This window comes from Octodon degus, unplaced genomic scaffold (assembly GCF_000260255.1).
Source record: "Octodon degus isolate 3935 unplaced genomic scaffold, OctDeg1.0 scaffold00080, whole genome shotgun sequence".
NCBI classification, from domain to species: domain Eukaryota; kingdom Metazoa; phylum Chordata; class Mammalia; order Rodentia; family Octodontidae; genus Octodon; species Octodon degus.
Window position 1 is genome coordinate 6,744,801 of NW_004524656.1, and position 19,755 is coordinate 6,764,555.

A 19,755-nucleotide genomic window follows, 5' to 3' on the forward strand; every position below is an offset into this window, starting at 1 on the left:
AAACATCAGCGACCGCGGTTCAATCCCCCAGCACCACATGCCAGCCAGCCCCGCCCCCTGGTGGGCTGAGCTGGCCACACACACACACACCACACACTCTCTCTCTCAAATAAATACAAAAAAAATAAAATAAAAAAAAAAATTTAAAATACACAGGCCAGGGCTGGGGAGGTGGCTCAGTGGAATAAGCACTGCCTCTGGCAAGCGTAAGGGTTCTGCAAAAAAAAGAAAAAATACACAGACCAATTTGGGATTTGTAGCCACTGAATAAAGCACTGCTTTTTTTTTTTTTTTTTTTTTTGGTGGAACCAGGGATTGAACTCAGGCCCTGTGCTTACCAGGCAAGTGCTTATTCTACTGAGCTATCTCCCAGGCCCCTTGATTTTTTTTTTTTAAGTATAACATTCAATTTATTATTTCTTCCTCAAGAGTTTTCTTCAGTCCATTAAGACCCAGCTCCCCTTACATGGGCTTTGGTGGAGGTCATGGGGCAGCACCTCCAAATTGGGGTGAAGGAGTTCAGTCCTTACGGGCTTCATGAGATCAATTTCTGACCACTTTGCTGTGAATGGCACAACTCACACAATAATGCAGCTTCACATACAGCTTGGGAAGCACATAACCATTGAAGACACTCGCTTCAGAAATGTCCCTGACAGCGGCAGCCTCCACTATGTTCCAAATGACAAACTTAATAGCCTTATCCTTGGGTACACACCGGGCGCAGTTTGTGCAGCAAATAGGCTGCACATGACCGCGGCCCTTTTTGGCAAGACCGTTGTTTCTTCTTTTTTTCGTCATCTTGGAAAGGAGGACCCAAAAGAGGTTGATCTTTTTTTAAAAAAAGACCTATCGTTGCTAATCTCATTACCTCCTGTGGGATTCATTCACTGAGGAACGATAGCCTATTTTTTATTTTTAAAAATATTTTATTTAGTACAGGGTCTCCCTACACAGCTCGAACTTATACTTGAGGTTTTTCTTTGGGGGGGGGGTTGGCTCAGGCTGCCTTAAAGATGGGTCTGGTAATGCAGGTGGAAGTGGGGATCGAACCGCAGTATCCTGCACCTGAGTGTATTTGCATGAGCAGACACTTAAACAACTGAGCTAAGCAGCAGGGCCCCAAAAGTTGAGAATTTTTTTTTCTCAAGACTTACAGTGATCCTCCTGTCTCAGCCTCCCCAGCGCTGGGATTTGAGGCATGTGCCACCACACTTTGTTTCCGTGTCTGCACAGCACAGCCTGGCATGCAGTACCAGTGATGAACCAGGGTCTTTGTGCTTGCAAGGCAGGTGCTTAGACTGCTGAGCTAGCTCTCCAGCCTAACAGCCTATTTTAAACAGAATGCTTGGGCATACGTAAGTATTTTGCTAGTCTCCCTCACAAGTGTCCAACAAAAAGTACACTTAATGCCAGAGGAAGTACCAGCCAGTCAAGGGGTGTGACAGGACTTTGGCGCTCTTAAGATTATTAGAGCTTCAATGAGGCAAGCTACTCTTAGCATCATTAGATCAGACAGAAAAACAAAACAAAAAAGATCCTTGGCTTTTACCTTTTTTCATGCTAGACATTTGCTCTTTAGGAATAATCTGACTTCTAATTTGTTGTCAATTAATAGTTTTTTCAAAGTTAAACAAAAAGGGGCTGGTGAGATGGCTCAGTGGTCTAAAGCACCTACTTAGAACAAGCTTAGCAAAGCACAGGGACCGCGGTTCAATCCCCCAGCACCACATGCCAGCTAGCCCCGCCCCCTGGTGGGCTGAGCTGGCCACACACACACACACACACACACACACACACAAATTAAAAAAATAAATAATAAAACTAAGACTCCAACATCCCCAAAATCTGACACTAAATTCAAAAGCCGTGCTGTCACAAGTGTGTGTATATGCTCAAATATAGAATATGTACAAGGAAGCGGAATACCTACAATGGAGGAAAGGCAATGAATACTCTTGGGTCTTGGATAAATTATTTTCTCTTAGATCCTATTACAGCCTCCCAAATCTGAGCAGACACCAAAGTGTAAGTCAATTCAGTGAACATTTCATTTTATAATATTCTTTATTTGATTAAAGAATCTGTCTTCTTTGTGTACAATGGAATGTTATATTCCCTACATATTTTACAGGGTTACAAAATGTCTCGTTTTAAATATTACTCCAAAAGTAATTTCGGAAAAAAAAGTTTTGTGAAATTAAACTTGACTTTTAAAAAATCAGATGAACAAGCAACTCTCAAACAGAACTGGATTAATAAGATTTCTTGCCTACTAAACTACACGACAGACTTCTTGTCCTAGCCCCCTTCCTCAGAAAAATTTCATGTGGAAACCAAGCTAGAGATAAGTACTCTTCCCTGATACAAGGGTTAAGGAAAGGGAAAGGCCAAACATTTCTTTGGCAAGCAACTCCAGCTATGGCCACCTGTGGCTGTCCTGTGTCAACACCGTGCACTCTGCAGGCAGGGCCAGGCATTCAGAATGAAGTGCTGCTCTCCAACAGCTGTAAACGCAAGAGGCCATCCATAGTCGTTCATCTCTTCCCACAGCCAGGGCTTGCAGCCTCTTGGCAACCTGTCACACATCCTACTGAGTGCAATACTGGATTAAAAGTCAAGGCTGGGTTGGCAATGTTGTTCTCCACCAAAAACTAACAGATGAAATAGAACTGAGAAATAATCACATCATCATCACGACACTTAAAAGGCTCAGGGATTAGAAAAGGGTCTCTCAGAGATGGAGGCAGGAAGAAAATGCTGAGTTGGCTGTACACAACCAGTGTAAGAAGGGCCTACTGAAATGCTAAAAACCTAGCAGCAGAAATGGATTTTCCTTGATAATCCAGGAGGGACTTGATAGGAAGGTTAAGGGTGGGACTGGCACAAATACTCACTGCACCAGTGGCCTCCAAAATCTAACCGTGTTCCTGCTAGAAAGAAAGGACTGATGACACTGTGATCAGGAAGAGGGAGATGGAGAAATTAAGGAATGTGAAAGGATACAAAACTGTGGGCTACTATGTTTGAACTTAAGTACTCAAAATGTGGAGAACTGGAAGTATGGACAGCCCTAGCAATAAATGTGATATTCCATGGGGCCACAACCACTCTGCTCCTAGACATCCTGAAGAGGGGCCATGTCATCTGAAAGCTGTTTCTCATTAATATTGACACAAGCATGACTCACAGTACTACTTTAAACAGGAAGGATAGTCCTTAAAAGGAAAACAGCTTGGCAAATTAATGGAGGGATAAATAGACATAGGAAAAGAGAATGAATTTTATCTTTTAACTTCTATATTCCATACCCTTAAGCAGTTCAGCAATATTGTCCACAAATCAAGAACAGTTTAGATAACCTTGTTCCAGGAGGTCAAACACAATGCCTATATACAGATAATCCCAGTGCCTGATTGAATGTATGGGAAGGAAGTATGAGATTAAAATCTACAGAGAAAACTTAAAAGCAAAGTACGAAATAAACTGTATTTGGGGATTAAAATAAAAGAGCAGCTTAGGTGAAGACTGAGGAGGTGTTTGCTGGGGGCATTCTCTGGAGAGCTTGCTTTTCGGCTGGCCAATAAAATCTGCCAAAGAAATGAGCAGCCTTTCCCTTCATGTCTGTGTCATTTCTCTGTCAAAGAATGTCTCTGTGACACTCAAACACTGGGAATGAGTTGAGGGTCCTTGCACAGGAGATGTGCACTGTATCAGAAAAAAAAGGGTCTCCAATGGCTTGTAAATTTGGAAAAACTCTTCAGCCAGTTTTTGGCTCTTCTATTAATGCGAAACTTTTCCTTTTCGGTTCTCTCTTCTTGATATTACAGGATTTCATACTTATCCACTAGGAAAGTGGTCTCTGTGGAAAACCTGACCGGACTGTTTCCATCTACCTGGGTCACTTTGGTAACCTGAAGGGGAAAAAAAAAAAAAAAAAAAAAAAAAAAAAAAGAGGTTTACTCTATGCAACGCTGATTAAATTCTCCTTAGAGAATAAGCCAAATTTCCTAAAAACAGTATTAAATACAGCTTATAAATAAAAGGTGTTCAATGCACAACTGTAGCTCACAGCCATCAGTCTTCCCCATCAACAAGATTAATCTGATCTCTACATAAAGAAAGGACAACTGCTGCAATGACACATCAAGCAATATTAACAGCAAACAAGAGCTCCAGAGTAAGCGGCTGCAGCCCAACCCTACCTTATAAAACCTGTGAAAACCATAGAGATTCTATCAGAACAATCAGTTCTCTCACTATGACTCACTGGATCTGCTCTCAAAATTCCCATGTTGAAAGGCCCAGTAAGCTATTCCACCATACTAATTTTTGGGCAAGGCTAGGTCCTTTAAATGAGTTTTTCTACCAATAAATTTTTGGGGATTTTCTTTCATCTTTTTTTGAGTCAGAGTTTCTCTATGCAGTTGAGGCTGACCTTGAAATCTGGAGTGCTGGTATTACAAGCATGTGCTACCACACCTGACCTTCTAACATTAATTTTTTTTTTTTTTTTGCGGAACCAGGGATCAAACTCAGGCCCTTGCGCTTGCCAGGGAAGCGCTTATTCCACTGAGCCATCTCCCCGGCCCCTAACATTAAATTCTGAGTATAATGTGTACAATTATAATATCTGTAATGGCACCAACACAACATATGAACCAATGATTAATATTTTCTAATGAGATTCAGAGAAAGTAAGTATATTGTCCTAACTGCTGAATGGTCCCAAATAGGCAAATGTACCCATTTCTATATGTCTTAGGTTTAACAATCTCTCAGTACTGATGGGGTTATGTTATTGAGAGAAAAGAAAACTGCTCTTTGAAATCAACCAACTACCAGGGTGATAGAGATATCTGGGAAGGTGATAGTGCCAAGTAACATGCAAGTCAAAGAGGAAACAATAATATAAAACTATAGCTGAACATGGTGGCCCATATCTGTAATCCCATCATTTGGGAGGCTGAGGCAAGAGGATCACTTGAGATTGAGGCCAGCCTGGGCTACAAAGTAAGTTCAAGGCCAGCCTGAATTGCACAGTGAAACCCATTCTCAAAAACAAAAGATAAAAGATAAATAATATAAACTAGGTAATGCAGTTTGTTTTGTTTCATCTACTTTACTGAAGGGCAAAGTTCACAATGGAAACGGCTCATTATTATTTGTACTAATGCAGAAAGCCATGCCACAATTAAATTATTTTCATTACTTTAGATCTCCCCCTCTAACCTCCAATTCCTCTCCACTCCCTTCCTTTTGGCAGAATGCAAGGCTTCATTCATTGTATACAAGATAGCAATCTCTACTAATGAATTACATACCATTACTTTTCTTTTCTTTTTTTTTTTTATTTAGTGCAGGGGGGTCTACAGGGTCTTATTACACAGATCAGATTCAGTGATTCTCCTGTTTTTAGCCTCCCAAGCACTGGGATTATAGGTATGCACCACCACGCCCAGTTTTAGTCGCTGTCTCAGCATGTCCCTGGGGTGGGGCCAGGACAGCAGGCCGGGGATCAAACCATGGTCCCTATACCTGCCTAAGCAGGTGCTTTAATCTGCTGAGCTATCTGGCCAGCCCTTATTTCTTATATGCAGGGTTCTGCTGTGTAGTTCAGACCAACCTTGAACTCACTGTGTAGCCCAAGCTGGCCTCAAACTCACGCTAATGTCCTGCCTCAGCCTCCCAAACTACTGGGATTATAGGTGTGTGCCACCACACTTAGCTCCTTTTTTTAAAATTTAACTTATGGTCTTGCTAAGGTGCCCAGTCTAGTTTTAATCTCAAAATCCTGCTTCAGCCTCCCTTAATAGCCTAGATTACAAGTATGTCCTATTAAGTCCAGCAGTACTTTTGTCTTCTAAATTAAAAAAACTGTGTCAGCGAGATAGCTCAGCAGACCAAGCACCTGCTTAGGCCAGCACAGGGACTGATTGGGGTTCAATCCCTGGTACCAAAGTACTGGGATTATAGTACTGGGATTATAGTACCAATTTATCAAGATGAGCATGTCTTAAATATATATTGATAAGCCATAATATTTGGTATTATGCCATGCCAGTCCTTCCCCTGGACGCAGTGAACCAGCCACCAAGACCAGGCATGGTGGTGCACACTTGTAATACCAGCGCTGGGGAGGCTGAAAATAGGAGGATCACTATGAGTCTGAGCTGTGTAGTGAAATCTTGTACCAAATGCATTAAAAATAACAAAATAAATACAAATTTAAAAAATTCTTTCATTCCTTGGGTATAAATTAAGCGACAAGGCTTCATAAAACTTTGTTGTGGGACAGATAGAAAACTGAGGTGAGGAATAAAAATGATCAAAATGCAGTATGTTTATGTGCCAATTTATCAAGATGAGTATGTCTTAAATATATATTGATAAGCCAGGCATGGTGGCACATACATGTAATTCCAGCACTTGGGAGACTGAGGCAGAAGATCATGAATCTGAGCCCAGCCTGGGTTACATAATGTGTTCAAAGGCTAAACTAAACAGCACAGTGAGATGTCTCAAAAAACATTAAAAATAAAAAACAAAACAAAACATTGAACTGATAAAAAAAAAATCATAGTAAGGAAATTAAGAGAGAATCCTCCAATACTAAAATAATGTTTGCGGTGTTCTGGCAAATGAATTTTAAAATATGTGAGTTAAAAAAACCCACAACTTAAGAGAGACCATGAGCCAGGCATGGTGACAAACACCTATAATCCAAACTACTCAGGAGGCTGAAGGAGGAGGACTGTCAGTGTAAGGCTAGCCTGGCAGTTTAGTGAAAACCTATCACAAAAATAAAAAGAGCCTGGGTTGTAGATCAGTGATAGTTACTTGACTAGCACACACAAGATCCTCGTTCAACCCTCCCTACCAAAGAAAAGAAAAGAAGGGGGGAGGGGAAGGGGAAGGGGAAGGGGAAGGGGACGGGGACGCGGACGGGAAGAGAATTAAAGACAGGATATTTGTGCTCACAAATACCTTGATATGCATTTATGGTTTTTGGTTTTTTTTTTTTTACACAGGGCCCCACTGTGTAGTTCTGGCTCTCCTTGAATTCACTACAGTAACGTAAAACAGCCTTTAACTTGTGGCAAACCTCCTGTCTCAGCCTCCCAAGTCCATGGATTACAGGTGTGCATCAATACACCCAGGCTTAAGTTTTCTTTTGTTAAAACTCTGTCTGATTAGCTTTGCGCAGTGGCAGTATCGTAGCCAATGAGGTTTATCCGAGGCGCAATTATTGCTAATTGAAAACTCTGTCTGATCTAAGGAGGAAATCTGAAGTGCAATAAGTGAGGAATTTGGGGAGGCCAGGGAGATGGCTCAGTGGAATAAGCACTTCCCTGGCAAGTGCAAGGGTCTGAGTTTAATCCCCGGTTCCGCAAAAAAAAAAAAAAAAAAAAAAAAAAAAAGTGAGAAATGTGACCAAAATCAAAGTCAGATATGGAATCTGTAAAGAACATAAAGTTTTCTACTAATTTTTACTCTGACATGGAACTTTGCTATCAGGTACTGGTCCTTTGCTTTCCTCACGTATGTGCTCTGTATGAACAGAGTACCTGTATGTTGCAATAATTCTTTTTGGAGATGAAGGAAACTTGAACAGGGAAGAAGTCATTGGGCTGCCCAGCAATACTAAACTCCAGGCTGCCACTCTTATTTTTGGCATCAATCACTGGCAGGCACCACTCCAAGGTATTTCGTCGACTGTCATGCCGATAATCCCCATCAATCTCACCAATCACAGGAGCACCAACACCCGATCTGTCATGAAAAACATTCAGTCAAATTAGTTGTCCACAGTTTAAAGAACTCCAATAAGGAAAACCAACCCCAAATTTAACTATGCTACTCAAATTTGGATTCAAACTTTCTAGGCCTGCCATTTTTATACAGTTCAAGAGAAAATTAGATTCCTTAATATCGTCAAGGATCAAAGTCCTAGCATCTTAGCTATTGATCTTACTCAATGGCCTTTATAAATACACAACAACAGGTACTATACTTGCCAGAGAGGGCTGAGGGATGCTTAAAGTTATACTAGTAACAGCGTGTGGACATTTTAAACACATTTAAAATGGAGATGAATTGGGCTGGTGAGATGGCTCAGTGGTCTAAAGCACCTACTTAGAACAAGCTGTAGCTAAAACACAGGGACCGCGGTTCAATCCCCCAGCACCACATGCCAGCCAGCCCTGCCCCCTGGTGGGCTGAGCTGGCCACACACACACACACAAATTTAAAAAAATAAAATGGAGATGAATTTAGGCATGTGAAAGGACTTAATTTTTGTCTTTTTGAAAATTCTACCCCTGAGCCGTCCATATACCACTTTCTTTTATTATTTTTTAAAAAAATATTTATTTATTTTTATTTATTACATTTATTTATTGTGTGTGCGTGTGGCCAGCTCAGCCCACCAGGGGGCGGGGCTGGCTGGCATGTGGTGCTGGGGATCGAACTGCGGTCCCTGTGTTTTGCCAAGCTTGTTTCAAGTAGGTGCTTTAGACCACTGAGCCATCTCTCCAGCCCGACTTTCTTTTATTTTTGACACAGGGTCTTGGTATATAGTTCAGGCTAGCCTAGAACTCACTTTGTAGCCCAGACTGGCCTCAAACTCACAGCAATCCTCCTTCCTCAGCCTCCCAGGTGCTGGACTTACAGGAGTGTGCCACCACACCCAGCAGGACTTTTTTTTTTGTGTGTGTGGAACTGGGGATTGAACTCAGACCCTTGCGCTTGCCAGGGAAACATTTATTCCACTGAGCCATCTGCCCGGTCCCTTGGACTTGTTTTTGAAAGTTTAAAATGTTCACATCTAACTGAAGCTGAGGCTCCCAGTAGGTTTCTTTCTTTTTTTTTTCCCAGTAGCTTTCTTTATAATCCAGTAGCTGGACTTTTGTTTAATAAAGGTATAACCATGCTTGAGCACAATGCAATATGATGGGATAAAGACATGGAGCTGTCTTTAGCCTGCAAAACCTTCAGGGCTGGTGAGGAAATACTTTGCACCACCACACATGGCTGAAAGGCAGTCACCTACTCCTACACATTCTAAATTTGCTGTCTTTTAATTCATGGGTGACACTGCTTGCACTAGGACAGGATAAATAAGGGAGACAGAAAACTTTAGGCACAGCATAAAACCATTAATTCTTCACTATCCATTTTATGCTCTTGGTTCTTTTATGTTCCTTCTTTGTGCCCCTGCTCCAATTCCAACTATGATCTCTTCTAATTTGATCAGTTCTTAATATGGAGTAAAATGTCTAAGGATTTCTTCAGGAGACCAGTGCAAAATTGAACCGAGACATAAGAAACTACTATAACCACAATGACAAGGTTGACAGAGAAGCCTAAAAATTGTGGCATCCTAAAAATAGTCCAGTAAAATAAATCTTGCCAAATCCTACCTGTCGGGCTGGTGAGATGGCTCAGTGGTCTAAAGCACCTACTTAGAACAAGATTAGCAAAGCACAGGGACCGCGGTTCAATTCCCCAGCACCACATACCAGCCAGCCCCGCCCCCTGGTGGGCTGAGCTGGCCACACACACACACAAATAAATAAGTAAAATTAAAAAAAAAAAAATCCCACCTGTCACCAATGTGCAAGTCCTACATGGTTCAAAGCAATTTTCACACACACACACACACACACACACACACACACAGATACAAGAATATCTAACACCAGACTTGACAATATAAAAGGGTGAGTTATCAGAAAGAAAACAAAACTATAAATGAAGTTAGTATCATTTCCCCTGTAATAGATGAGTAACAGTAAATAATAAATTTACTAATGTTCATAATTAAACCCTATATTAACCATGGCAAGACTCAAGGGTGGGAGAATTGGGATTCACTTGTGAAGTAATACTAATACACAGCCCAAAAGAAATAAACTTGATAAGAGTATTTCCAGATGACAGTACAGAACAGGTCATTTAAGTGCACAGCAGAAGTTACTGGAAATAAATCTGGGGGATGACACCCATTTTTGTGCTGAAGATCTCCTATGTGTGTAACATGGAAAAATTTATCACACTGCAAAATTTTAATTTTTTTTATTTATTTATATGTGTGTGTGTGGCCAGCTCAGCCCACCAGGGGGCGGGGCTGGCTGGCATGTGGTGCTGGGGGATTGAACCGTGGTCCCTGTGATTTACTAAGCTTGTTCTAAGTAGGTGCTTTAGACCACTGAGCCATCTCACCAGCCCCCAAAATTTTAATACATGTAGTTTATTAAAGTCAGTATACCTTAACAAACTCAAATTAGCATAAGTACTTAGTTTCAGTAAGAATCAAAAGTTAAAAAAAAAAAAAAAAAAAGGGGCTGGGGAGATGGCTCAGTGGAATAAGTGCTTTCTGGGCAAGCGCAAGGGCCTGAGTTCAATCCCCAGTTCCAGGAAAAAAAAAAGTTCAACTGAACATATTCTTTTTTTTTTAATGTGGTACTTCTGGAGCTGGGGAGATAGCTCAGTAGAATAAGCACTTGCCTGGCAAACGCAAGGGCCTGAGTTCAATCCCCGGTAAGAAGTAATGTGGTGCTTCTGGTTGGGAATATTTTTTCAGTTTCTTTTTTTTTTTTGAGACAGGTCTCACTATGTAGTCCAGGCTGGCCTTGAACTCACTACACAGCCTCAGCTGGCCTCAAACTTGTGAGCCTCCTGCCCCAGCCTCCCAAGTGCTGGGATTATAGGCGTGCTTCACCCACCCAGCATTTTAAAATAAATTTAGAAAGAAGCAAAAAAGAATATTTGATCTGGTGGACTCAATTTCTTTCAAAGTTGCAAAAACAAAATAGGAAATTTGAAAAGTAGCTCCTCCTTCTGGAAGTCTTTATTACTACATGAACAAACCAAGGATTATACATGAATTATCTGAAATTATCTCCACAACTAGAACCTTTTTGTTTAGTTTGGGTTGAAAGTTAAAAAATCCACCTCGTGGGCCAGGGAGATAGCTCAGTAGAATAAGTGCTTGCTTGGCAAGTGCAAGGTCCTGAGTTCAATTCCCAGTACCGCAAAATAAATAAGTAAAAATGATTAAAAAAAAAAAAAATCCAACCCCTTTAAAAAAAATACACACACACACACACACACACACACACACACACACACATATACATAAATGCATTCTAACAAACACCACTATAACCAATCCACAAATTCCTACCACCCCCCAAGTTTCTTTTTACCCCTTTGTATCTGCTTCCCTATCTCTGGACTTTCCAGAAAGTCATAGAAGTGCAATTATGTAGCAGGTAAACCTTTTTTTTTTTTTTTTTTTTATTTTAGGGAAAGGTCTACAAGGTGTTCAGGGTCTCACTACTAGATCGGACTCTGATCCGCCTGTTTACAGCCTCCCAAGAGCTGGGATTACAGGCATGGGCTACCATGCCCAGTTTCAAATGCCGTCTCAGCGCGCCCCGGGATTGGGGCCAGCATGGCAGGCCCAGGGATTGAACCCCTGGCCCCTGCAATCCACTGAGCTATTTGGCCGGCCCTAGGTAAACCTTTTTAATGGCTTCTTTTTTTTTTTTTATTTTATTTTATTTATTTATTTATTTATGTGTGTGTGTGTGTGTGTGTGTGTGGCCAGCTCAGCCCACCAGGGGGCGAGGCTGGCTGGCATGTGGTGCTGGGGGATTGAACCGTGGTCCCTGGGTTTTGCCAAGCTTGTTCCAAGTAGGTGCTTTAGACCACTGAGCCATCTCACCAGCCCCTTTAATGGCTTCTTGACTATTATTTTAAGAAGCATTCTTTTCTTTTCTTTTTTTGTGGCTGGCTCAGGTTGCTTTAAGGATGGGTCTGGTGTGCCATGTGGTGCTGGGGATCTAATCACAGGTCCTTGCCCCTGACTGATTTTGCTCAAGAAGGTGCTTTAGACAACTGAGCTAACCCACCAGACCCACTTGACTGTTATTTTAAGAAGCAAGTATCTTAGAATGGAGGGACATGGGGCCGGGGAGATGGCTCAGTGGAATAAGCGCTTCCCTGGCAAGCATAAAGGCCTGAGTTCAATCCCCGGTTCTGCCAAAAAAAAAAAAAAAAAAAAGTACCAGAATGGAGGGACAACAAGGTGACTCCTCTAAAATAGAGTTCCAAAAGACCAGTTCTAAGCCGACATACAGAGATGATGAGGTAGGACCATAACTCACGGGAGTGGGATGGTGATAACCACGTCATTCAGCTCTAAATGATCTTCCTGTAGCTCATATTCTATGTTGACATCACAGCCATTACCACTTTCTGAGGGCCAACAGTTAACTGAAGAGAAACACAAAGCAGTCAGAGTGGACTCACTTCTCAGCTTTTTGGCTATGATCAAGAACGGAAAAGTTACTGGGGCAAACCCCAGCTGCCGGCCTAAAACATCTTAATATAAACTATACACACACACATATACACACAAATAAAAAAAGAATTAGAGCAAACCATTAAAATATATAAAACACAGCAAAAGCACCAAGTTCTTTTTCTTTTGCAATACTGGGGACTGAATGTAGAGTCTTCACAGTAAGCTAATTTCTCAGCCTTTTTTATTATTTTGAGACTGGGTCTCACTGAATTGCCTATGCTAGGCATGAACTTGCAAACTTTCTACCCCTGCTTAGCAGGGTGCTGAGATTACAAGTGTGCCTCACCATATCCAGTTCCAAATTCACTTGAAAGAATGTCACTTACTTGAACTTTGCTATTTGGCAATAAAGATAAAAGCATACAAGCCAAGGCCATTTCTAGTTCTCCATGTAAACTAGCTCAGTGGAAATGGCCAGAGGCACTTACTTGTCAGTGGAATAAAAGATTCCTCTGTGGTCTGTAGTCTCCACTTTAGCACCCCTACATCACTGTTGACTGGAAATGATTTTTCTGGATTCTTCAAGCCAATTAGGGACTCTGAAGTAAAAAGTTTTTTGTCCACATTTGGATGGGTCTGGAATTAGAAGGAAAGGAAGAATGAGATTCAGAAATGGTAAGACAGCAAATAAACCCTCTTTTGGCTTCCATACTCTACAGGCTAACCATCTAAAACAGGATACCTAATAGCTTGGTTTTTTAGAGCTACCATTTGTGTGTGTGTGTGTGTGTGTGTGTGTGAGTGCTACTGGGCATCAAACTTGGGACCTTGGGGCTGGTGAGATGGCTCAGTGGTCTAAAGCACTTACTTAGAACAAACTAAGCTAAGCAAAGCACAGGGACTGCGGTTCAATCCCCCAGCACCACATGCCAGCCAGCCCTGCCCCCTGGTGGGCTGAACTGGCCACACAAACACAAAAAATAAATAAATAAATAATTTAAAAAAAAACAAAAAACAAACAAACTTGGGACCTTGCATTTGTCAGGCAGGTGTTTATCCCACTGAGCTATCTCCCGACTAGCTTGTGTTTTTTGAGGCAAGAGTTTTACTATGTAGCTCAAGCTGGCTTTGAACTCATGGACTGCCTGCCTAAACCTACTAATGCTGGGATTATAGGTATGTGCTACCATAGCAGGTTCTAGTTGGTTTTTTTTTTTTTTTAAAGAAACTGTGCACATCTGTAATACCCAAGAATCCAGTTATTACGGATACTGAGGCAAGAGGACACAAATTTAAGGCCAGCCTAAACAACTTTGTGCGATCTTCCCTCCAAGTTAAAAACAGCTGGGATATAACTCAGTGGTAGAACACTTGCACAAGATATGCTGGGTTCAACCAAGAGATTCTGGATATACTAGGAGATTCTGGGTTTGACCTCCAGTAGTACCACACATACACACAAAAAAATTCAGAGGAAAAAGGAAAATAAAAAAATCTTTTTGTATAGCAAGCAGTCTATGTATACTTTAACAGTCAGCAAGCTGATGTTAAATAATATAACCTCACTTCCAAAAGACAAGTCAGGGAGGCTGGGCCCATATAACTATAATCCCAGCACTCAGGAAGCAAAGGCAGGAAGATTACTATGACTTGTAGGCCAGCTAGGGCTACAGAGTGAGTTCAAGACCAGCCTGCACTGTGAAGCCCCGTCTCAAAAAGACTAAACAAATAATTTAAAAAGACAAGTCAGTACTAATTTTAAGAAAAGTAGGCAAAGACATTCCCTGCAAATGCTTTGTACTTGTGACAACAGACATTAAGATCAACTATGTAAATAAAATGAGACCAGATAAAAATGGCTCAAATATATGCCAACAGTTGGAATGTATTTCTGTTCTAATGATTTTATGAGTTTTTGAAAAGAGCTTTTTTTAAAAAGTGAGTTTTTCACCACTAGACATTGCCAGTCAGCTAATAAAATAAACACTCATTCATTTTTTGCTGATCAAACTTGGGGCCTTGTGCTTGCCAGGCAGGCCACTTATGCCACTGGGCTGTATCCCCAGCCACAACACTGGTAGTTTATAAAGGAACAGAATAACTATATTTTTTGTGGGACCAGGAATTGAACTCATGACCTCAAGCTTGTCAAGCAGGCACTGTGCTGCTGAGGTGCATCCCTGCCACAGAAGACTAAATTTAATATGTTCTTATTAAAGTATAAGATCTTGGGGTTTTGTGTTTTTTAATCGTGATGAGATCAAATTCAGGGTCTTTCATAGGTTAGGCAACGAGAGCTTTACCACTAATCTATAATCCCAGCTCTTAAATCTCAGATTTTATGTATTTTTTTACAATAATGGGATAAAAAGTGGAAACACTCTACTGTACTAGAGCCCCAACTCGTTTACTTCTTTATAACAGTCTTACTAATTTGTCCAGGTAGGGCTTGAATTTGCAATCCTCTTGACTCAGCCTCCAAAGGAGCTAGGATTACAGGCATGTGTCATCACTTTGGGAGGCTGAGGCAGTTCATCCGATGATCACAAATCTGAGCCAAGCCTGGACGGTTAAGCAATTTAGTGAGACGCTATCATAAACAAACAAAAAAGAACTGGGGATACAGTTCAGAGCAATCCCCAGTATTGCAAAAAATTAAAAAATAAATATAAAATAGCTGCTGTTGATCATTTTCATTAACAAGTTGTAAAAAATTAACTTCTTTCCTATGCATCTAGATTTACTGGAAGGGCAAGCCAAATAGCTCAGTGGATTAAAGTGCCTGAAAGCAGGCACAGGCGCAGGGGGTTCAATCCCCAAGGCCTGCCATGCCAGCTCCACCCTGCACACTGAGACAATTGAGACTGCATGTGGTGGTGCACCTGTAATCCTAGTTCTTCGGAGGCTGTAAACAGGCAGATCACTATGAGTCCAATCTAGTACCCTGATTACCCTGTAGACCCTTCCCTAAAATACAAAAAAAAAAAAAAGAAGAAAGAAAGAGAAAGAATTCCTAGAATGCCACTAGTTAGTTTTATTTGGTTTTGGTTGCTTTTTTTTTAAATGAATTTTTGAACAAGGTCTACAGGGTATACAGGGTCTTACTACATAGATTGGACTCATAGTGATTCTCCTGTTTTCAGCTTCCCCAGCCTTGGGATTACAGGCACATACCACCATGCCCAGTCTCAGTTGCTATCTCAGCATGCCCTGGGAGAAGGGCCAGCACAGCACATCACAAATCTGAATTGCAGCCACTGCACCGCTCTGCCTATGCAGGTGCTTTAGTTCACTGAGATATCTGGCCGACCCAGTTTTCTGCTTTTTGACACAGGGTTTTTGTTTTTTGAGGTTTTTTTTTTTTTTTTTTTTTTTTTTTTTTTTTTGGTAGTACTGGGGGTCGAACCCAGGACCTTGGGCTTACCAGGCAGGAATTTATGCTGCTGAGCTATATACCTGGCCAAGACAGGGTCTTGCAATGCAGTTTAGGCCTCAGCCTCCAAAGTACTGGGATTGCAGGAATGTGCCACCAGCCTCACCTTCAATAGTGATGTAAATTCAACAATGTTAGATGTTCTGTCATTCAGCTAAAGAACTCTACTTGAGTGAGATTTTATAAGGTGGCAGGGATACAGCTCAGTGATAAAGCACTTGCCTCACATGTGAGATCTTAGGTTCAATTTACTATACCCCCCAAAATAATGTACAAGGTAAACAGAAGTCTAAATACACACTTGTAGCTGCACTCCTTTCTTATCTTCATTTTCCACATGAAGACGAATTCGGCCAAATTTGTCATCTGAGATCCTAAGCATGATCATGCCATGCAACTCCATGTTTTGTAGTCCTCCATCTCGTCCACAGGTTAGTGTGATCTTTTCTTCAATCTTCATGTGTACACTGTAAAAAAGTTAAAAAAAAAAATTAAGAAGTAAAAACTGTGTTTAGAAGGTAGAAACCAGGGGCCGGGGAGATAGCTCAGTAGAATAAGCACTTCCCTGGCAAGCACAAGGGCCTGAGTTCAATCCCCGGTTCCCAGGGGGTAAGGGGGAGGTACAAATCAGAATTCCTTCTTCCTAGGGTATGGTGATTAGCTATCAACTTTTCTTTAAGAGGTGCTGGTGTTGTATGAAACTTAAAGCATTATACTCTCCTGCAGCCAATCTCTAGAATTCATCCTTAATTCTCATCTGTGAAAACAATGTATCAAATTATTCACTGAAGAACTTTTTGAAGGGCCAGCCAGACAGCTCAGGAGACTAAAGCGCCTGCTTAGGTAAAGTGCAGGGACCAGGGTTCAATCCCGGGCTCCACATGCCATGCCAGCCCCGCCCCCGGGACGCACTGAGCCAGCGACTGAGACTGGGCATGGTGGCGCATGCCTGTAATACCAGCACTTCGGAGGTTGAAAATAGAATCACTCTAAGTCCAATCTAGTAGTGAGACCCTAAACACCCTGTAGACCCTTCCATAAAATACAGGAAAAAAATCAGGGTGTTCAAGGTCTCACTACTAGATTGGACTCGTAGTGATTCTTCTATTTACAGCCTCCAAAGTGCTGGGATTACAGGCATCCACCATCGCGTTCAGTTTGTAACAGAATTTTTGTTTTATTTTATTTTATAGAATTATTTTTATCTGGGTGGGCCACAGAGGCTACAAAGAATATTCGGTTTTACACTTCATTCATTCACTGTTCTAATCTAAGTATCTACAAAAGCAAACAGATCAGACTTAAAACCATAAGGACTGTCTTAAGGCAACACATGTCCTATTTCACCTTTACAACATTTTTTCTCTATACTCAAGAGATACCTTATTTGGAAAATAGTCTCAAGTTTTAAAATGTAATAATCATTAACATTGGTCTAAAAATGTAAACCTTCTATCTCACTAAAAGCAACCATTGCGAATAGCATAGGCACTTTAGCCAAGTCAAGGTATTTATCCAGATGTAACTGTGTACTTCATAAAGAACAGGACACATAAAGAGTAAACACTATCCTCTTATGCACACCTACCCAAAAGAGGCACTGTCCCTGACTCATCTTTCACTTGACCTCAGCCATCAGACAGAAAAGAAGGCCTGGGCTTCAAGACAAGAAACCTGAGTCATGAATATGTGAACCTGATTAACACTCAAAGATGTCACCAACTAATGCCTTAGGCCTGAGATAGGAGATACTGGGCTCAAACACTTTTTTTTTTTTGTGGTACCGGAGATTGAACTCAGGATCCTGCGCTTGCCAGGCAAGTGTTTATTCTACTGAGCTATCTCCCCAGCACCTCAAACACTCGAAAAATATGTTAATTTGCTATTAAAGATATTTACAAATTTTGGTTTCAAATTTGTCTCTATAATGTAATTAGAGGGGCTGGAGAGATGGCTCAGTGGTCTAAGGCACCTACTTAGAACAAGCTTGGCAAAGCATCAGGGACCGCAGTTCAATCCCCCAGCACCACATGCCAGCCAGCCCCGCCCCCTGGTGGGCTGAGCTGGCCACACACACACACACACACACACACACACACACCTCTCTCTCTCAAATAAATAAAAATAAAAAAATAAAAATATAATGTAATTAGAAAAAGACATTATAAAAGATAAAATGTAGGGGCTGGAGAGATGGCTCAGTGGTCTAAAGCACCTACTTAGAACAAGCTTGGCAAAGCATCAGGGACCGTGGTTCAATCCCCCAGCACCACATGCCAGCCAGCCCCGCCCCCTGGTGGGCTGAGCTGGCCGCACACACACCACACACTCTCTCTCTCTCTCTCTCAAAAAAAAAAAAAAAAAAAAAAAGATAAAATGTAGTGTGAGGCTATCAAGCTCTAGTCTTTTAATCCAAGTGCATTTTAAGAGAGAAGTTCTAAAAAAGCGTCATTTGCATGTCCCCTCACAAAAATGAGACAAACTACACACTAGGAATGCAGACAAGTTATTTTGTTGAATTTAACCAACATACATCAAACTCTACACTTCATAAATAGATGATGAGAGCACCTAATTACGGCGAAGGAAAAAAAAAGACCTCATGCTACTAACTAGAATAAGCTCTGAATAAACCTTTTAAATCAGGAAAGATTAAAAGGCACAAAACATGGAATAGGGACTATAGCTCAGTGGTAGGTCACATGCTCAGCTTGCCCAAAGCCCTGAGTCTGATGCCCAGCAGAAAACAAACATACTGCAAAAATAATTTTTTCAATTGAAAGAAAAATTTTAAAAGATTATATGGTCTGTCCTTACCTAAAAAGTTAGCACTTACCTCTCCATATTAATAGGTGCAGCATGAACTTTGGCTGTCTCAGAAGTACGTTTGCCCATATTAGAGGACATGATAGTTTCACCTTCAGATTTTAATTTGTCCACAAAGTTATCTACTTCTTTTCCTTTGGCTCCAAGTTTCAAAGCCTTGCTGGGGCCTGAAGGCCTATGTGGAAGAATACAAAATTTTAAAACTTCACAATAAAACATTCAAAATATTTATTACTGCTCCTATTTCAAAGAACCTTTCCCTGAAGCTATTCTTAAAGTGGAACATGAAGATATTAAGGAAAAAACCCAAGCTTTTTAGTATTGGTGAACAACTAGACTACTGATGGCCTAATAGTAATCTGTCATTATTAATATGTAAGCTTCATGAACTCAAAGATCAAAGGTGTACTTTTATAGTCATATATGATATAATGAAACCTTCCATTCAGACAAATGTAACAGAACAAAATTTTGCATATAATTTGAAGCAGTTTGGATTTCCCTTGAACATTGATTTAAAAATCCATATTCTATAACATTAAATTAAATTAAATTAAATATTTCCTCCCTTTCCCAAATGAGGTAACTCTCATAAGAAATTGAGGTTATGGGACAGGGAGATGGTCAGTGGAATAAGCACTTGCCTGGCAAGTGCAAGGGCTTGAGTTCAATCCTCAGTTCCGCAAAAAAAAAAAAAAAAGAAAGAAATTGAGGTTATGGCATAATTTGTAAAAGAATTCTCTTTACGCAAAAGGAAAACTACCACATTCAGGTACGCACTCTACCCCCTTTGAGACAGGGCCTCCCTAAAATGTCCAGGGGGGACAGGGAGATGGCTTAGTGGAATAAGCACTTCCCTGGCAAGCACAACGGCCTGAGTTCAATCCCCGGTTACACCAAAAAAGAGTCTAGGAATGACTAGTGATCTTCCTGCCTCAGGCTCCCAACTGTTGGAATTATACATAAGCACCACATCTGCCCCTATCCTCCGAATGTTGTTGTTATTTTTTTTTGTGGGGGGTACTGTGGATTGAATCAGGGTCTTCTTTTTTTGTTTTATTGAAATAGGGTCTTAGAACAGAATTTAGTGGGCTGGTGAGATGGCTCCGTGGTCTAAAGCACCTACTTAGAACAAGCTTGGCAAAGCATCAGGGACCGCAGTTCAATCCCCAGCACCACATGC

General features: G+C 41.1%; 1 protein-coding gene and 1 non-coding gene across 2 annotated transcripts in view; one reads left to right on the plus strand and one right to left on the minus strand.

Annotated features, from left to right (window-relative positions):
* Positions 1 to 2,048: 2,048 nt before the first annotated feature.
* The window catches only part of Arcn1 (archain 1), a 33,565-nt gene continuing 15,858 nt past the window's right edge, over positions 2,049 to 19,755 (minus strand). The window contains exons 5-10 of the mRNA XM_004636445.3: positions 18,583 to 18,747; positions 16,048 to 16,213; positions 12,802 to 12,949; positions 12,174 to 12,282; positions 7,569 to 7,773; positions 2,049 to 3,914 (exon numbers count right to left, since the gene is read on the minus strand). Coding sequence (XP_004636502.1) covers positions 3,825 to 3,914; positions 7,569 to 7,773; positions 12,174 to 12,282; positions 12,802 to 12,949; positions 16,048 to 16,213; positions 18,583 to 18,747 — 883 coding nt within the window. The 3' untranslated portion in view covers positions 2,049 to 3,824. The remainder of the gene's footprint in view (positions 3,915 to 7,568; positions 7,774 to 12,173; positions 12,283 to 12,801; positions 12,950 to 16,047; positions 16,214 to 18,582; positions 18,748 to 19,755) is intronic.
* On the plus strand, positions 7,196 to 7,331 carry LOC111818133. Its single transcript, XR_002822198.1, has one exon. It is a non-coding gene; the product is annotated as a U4 spliceosomal RNA (small nuclear RNA).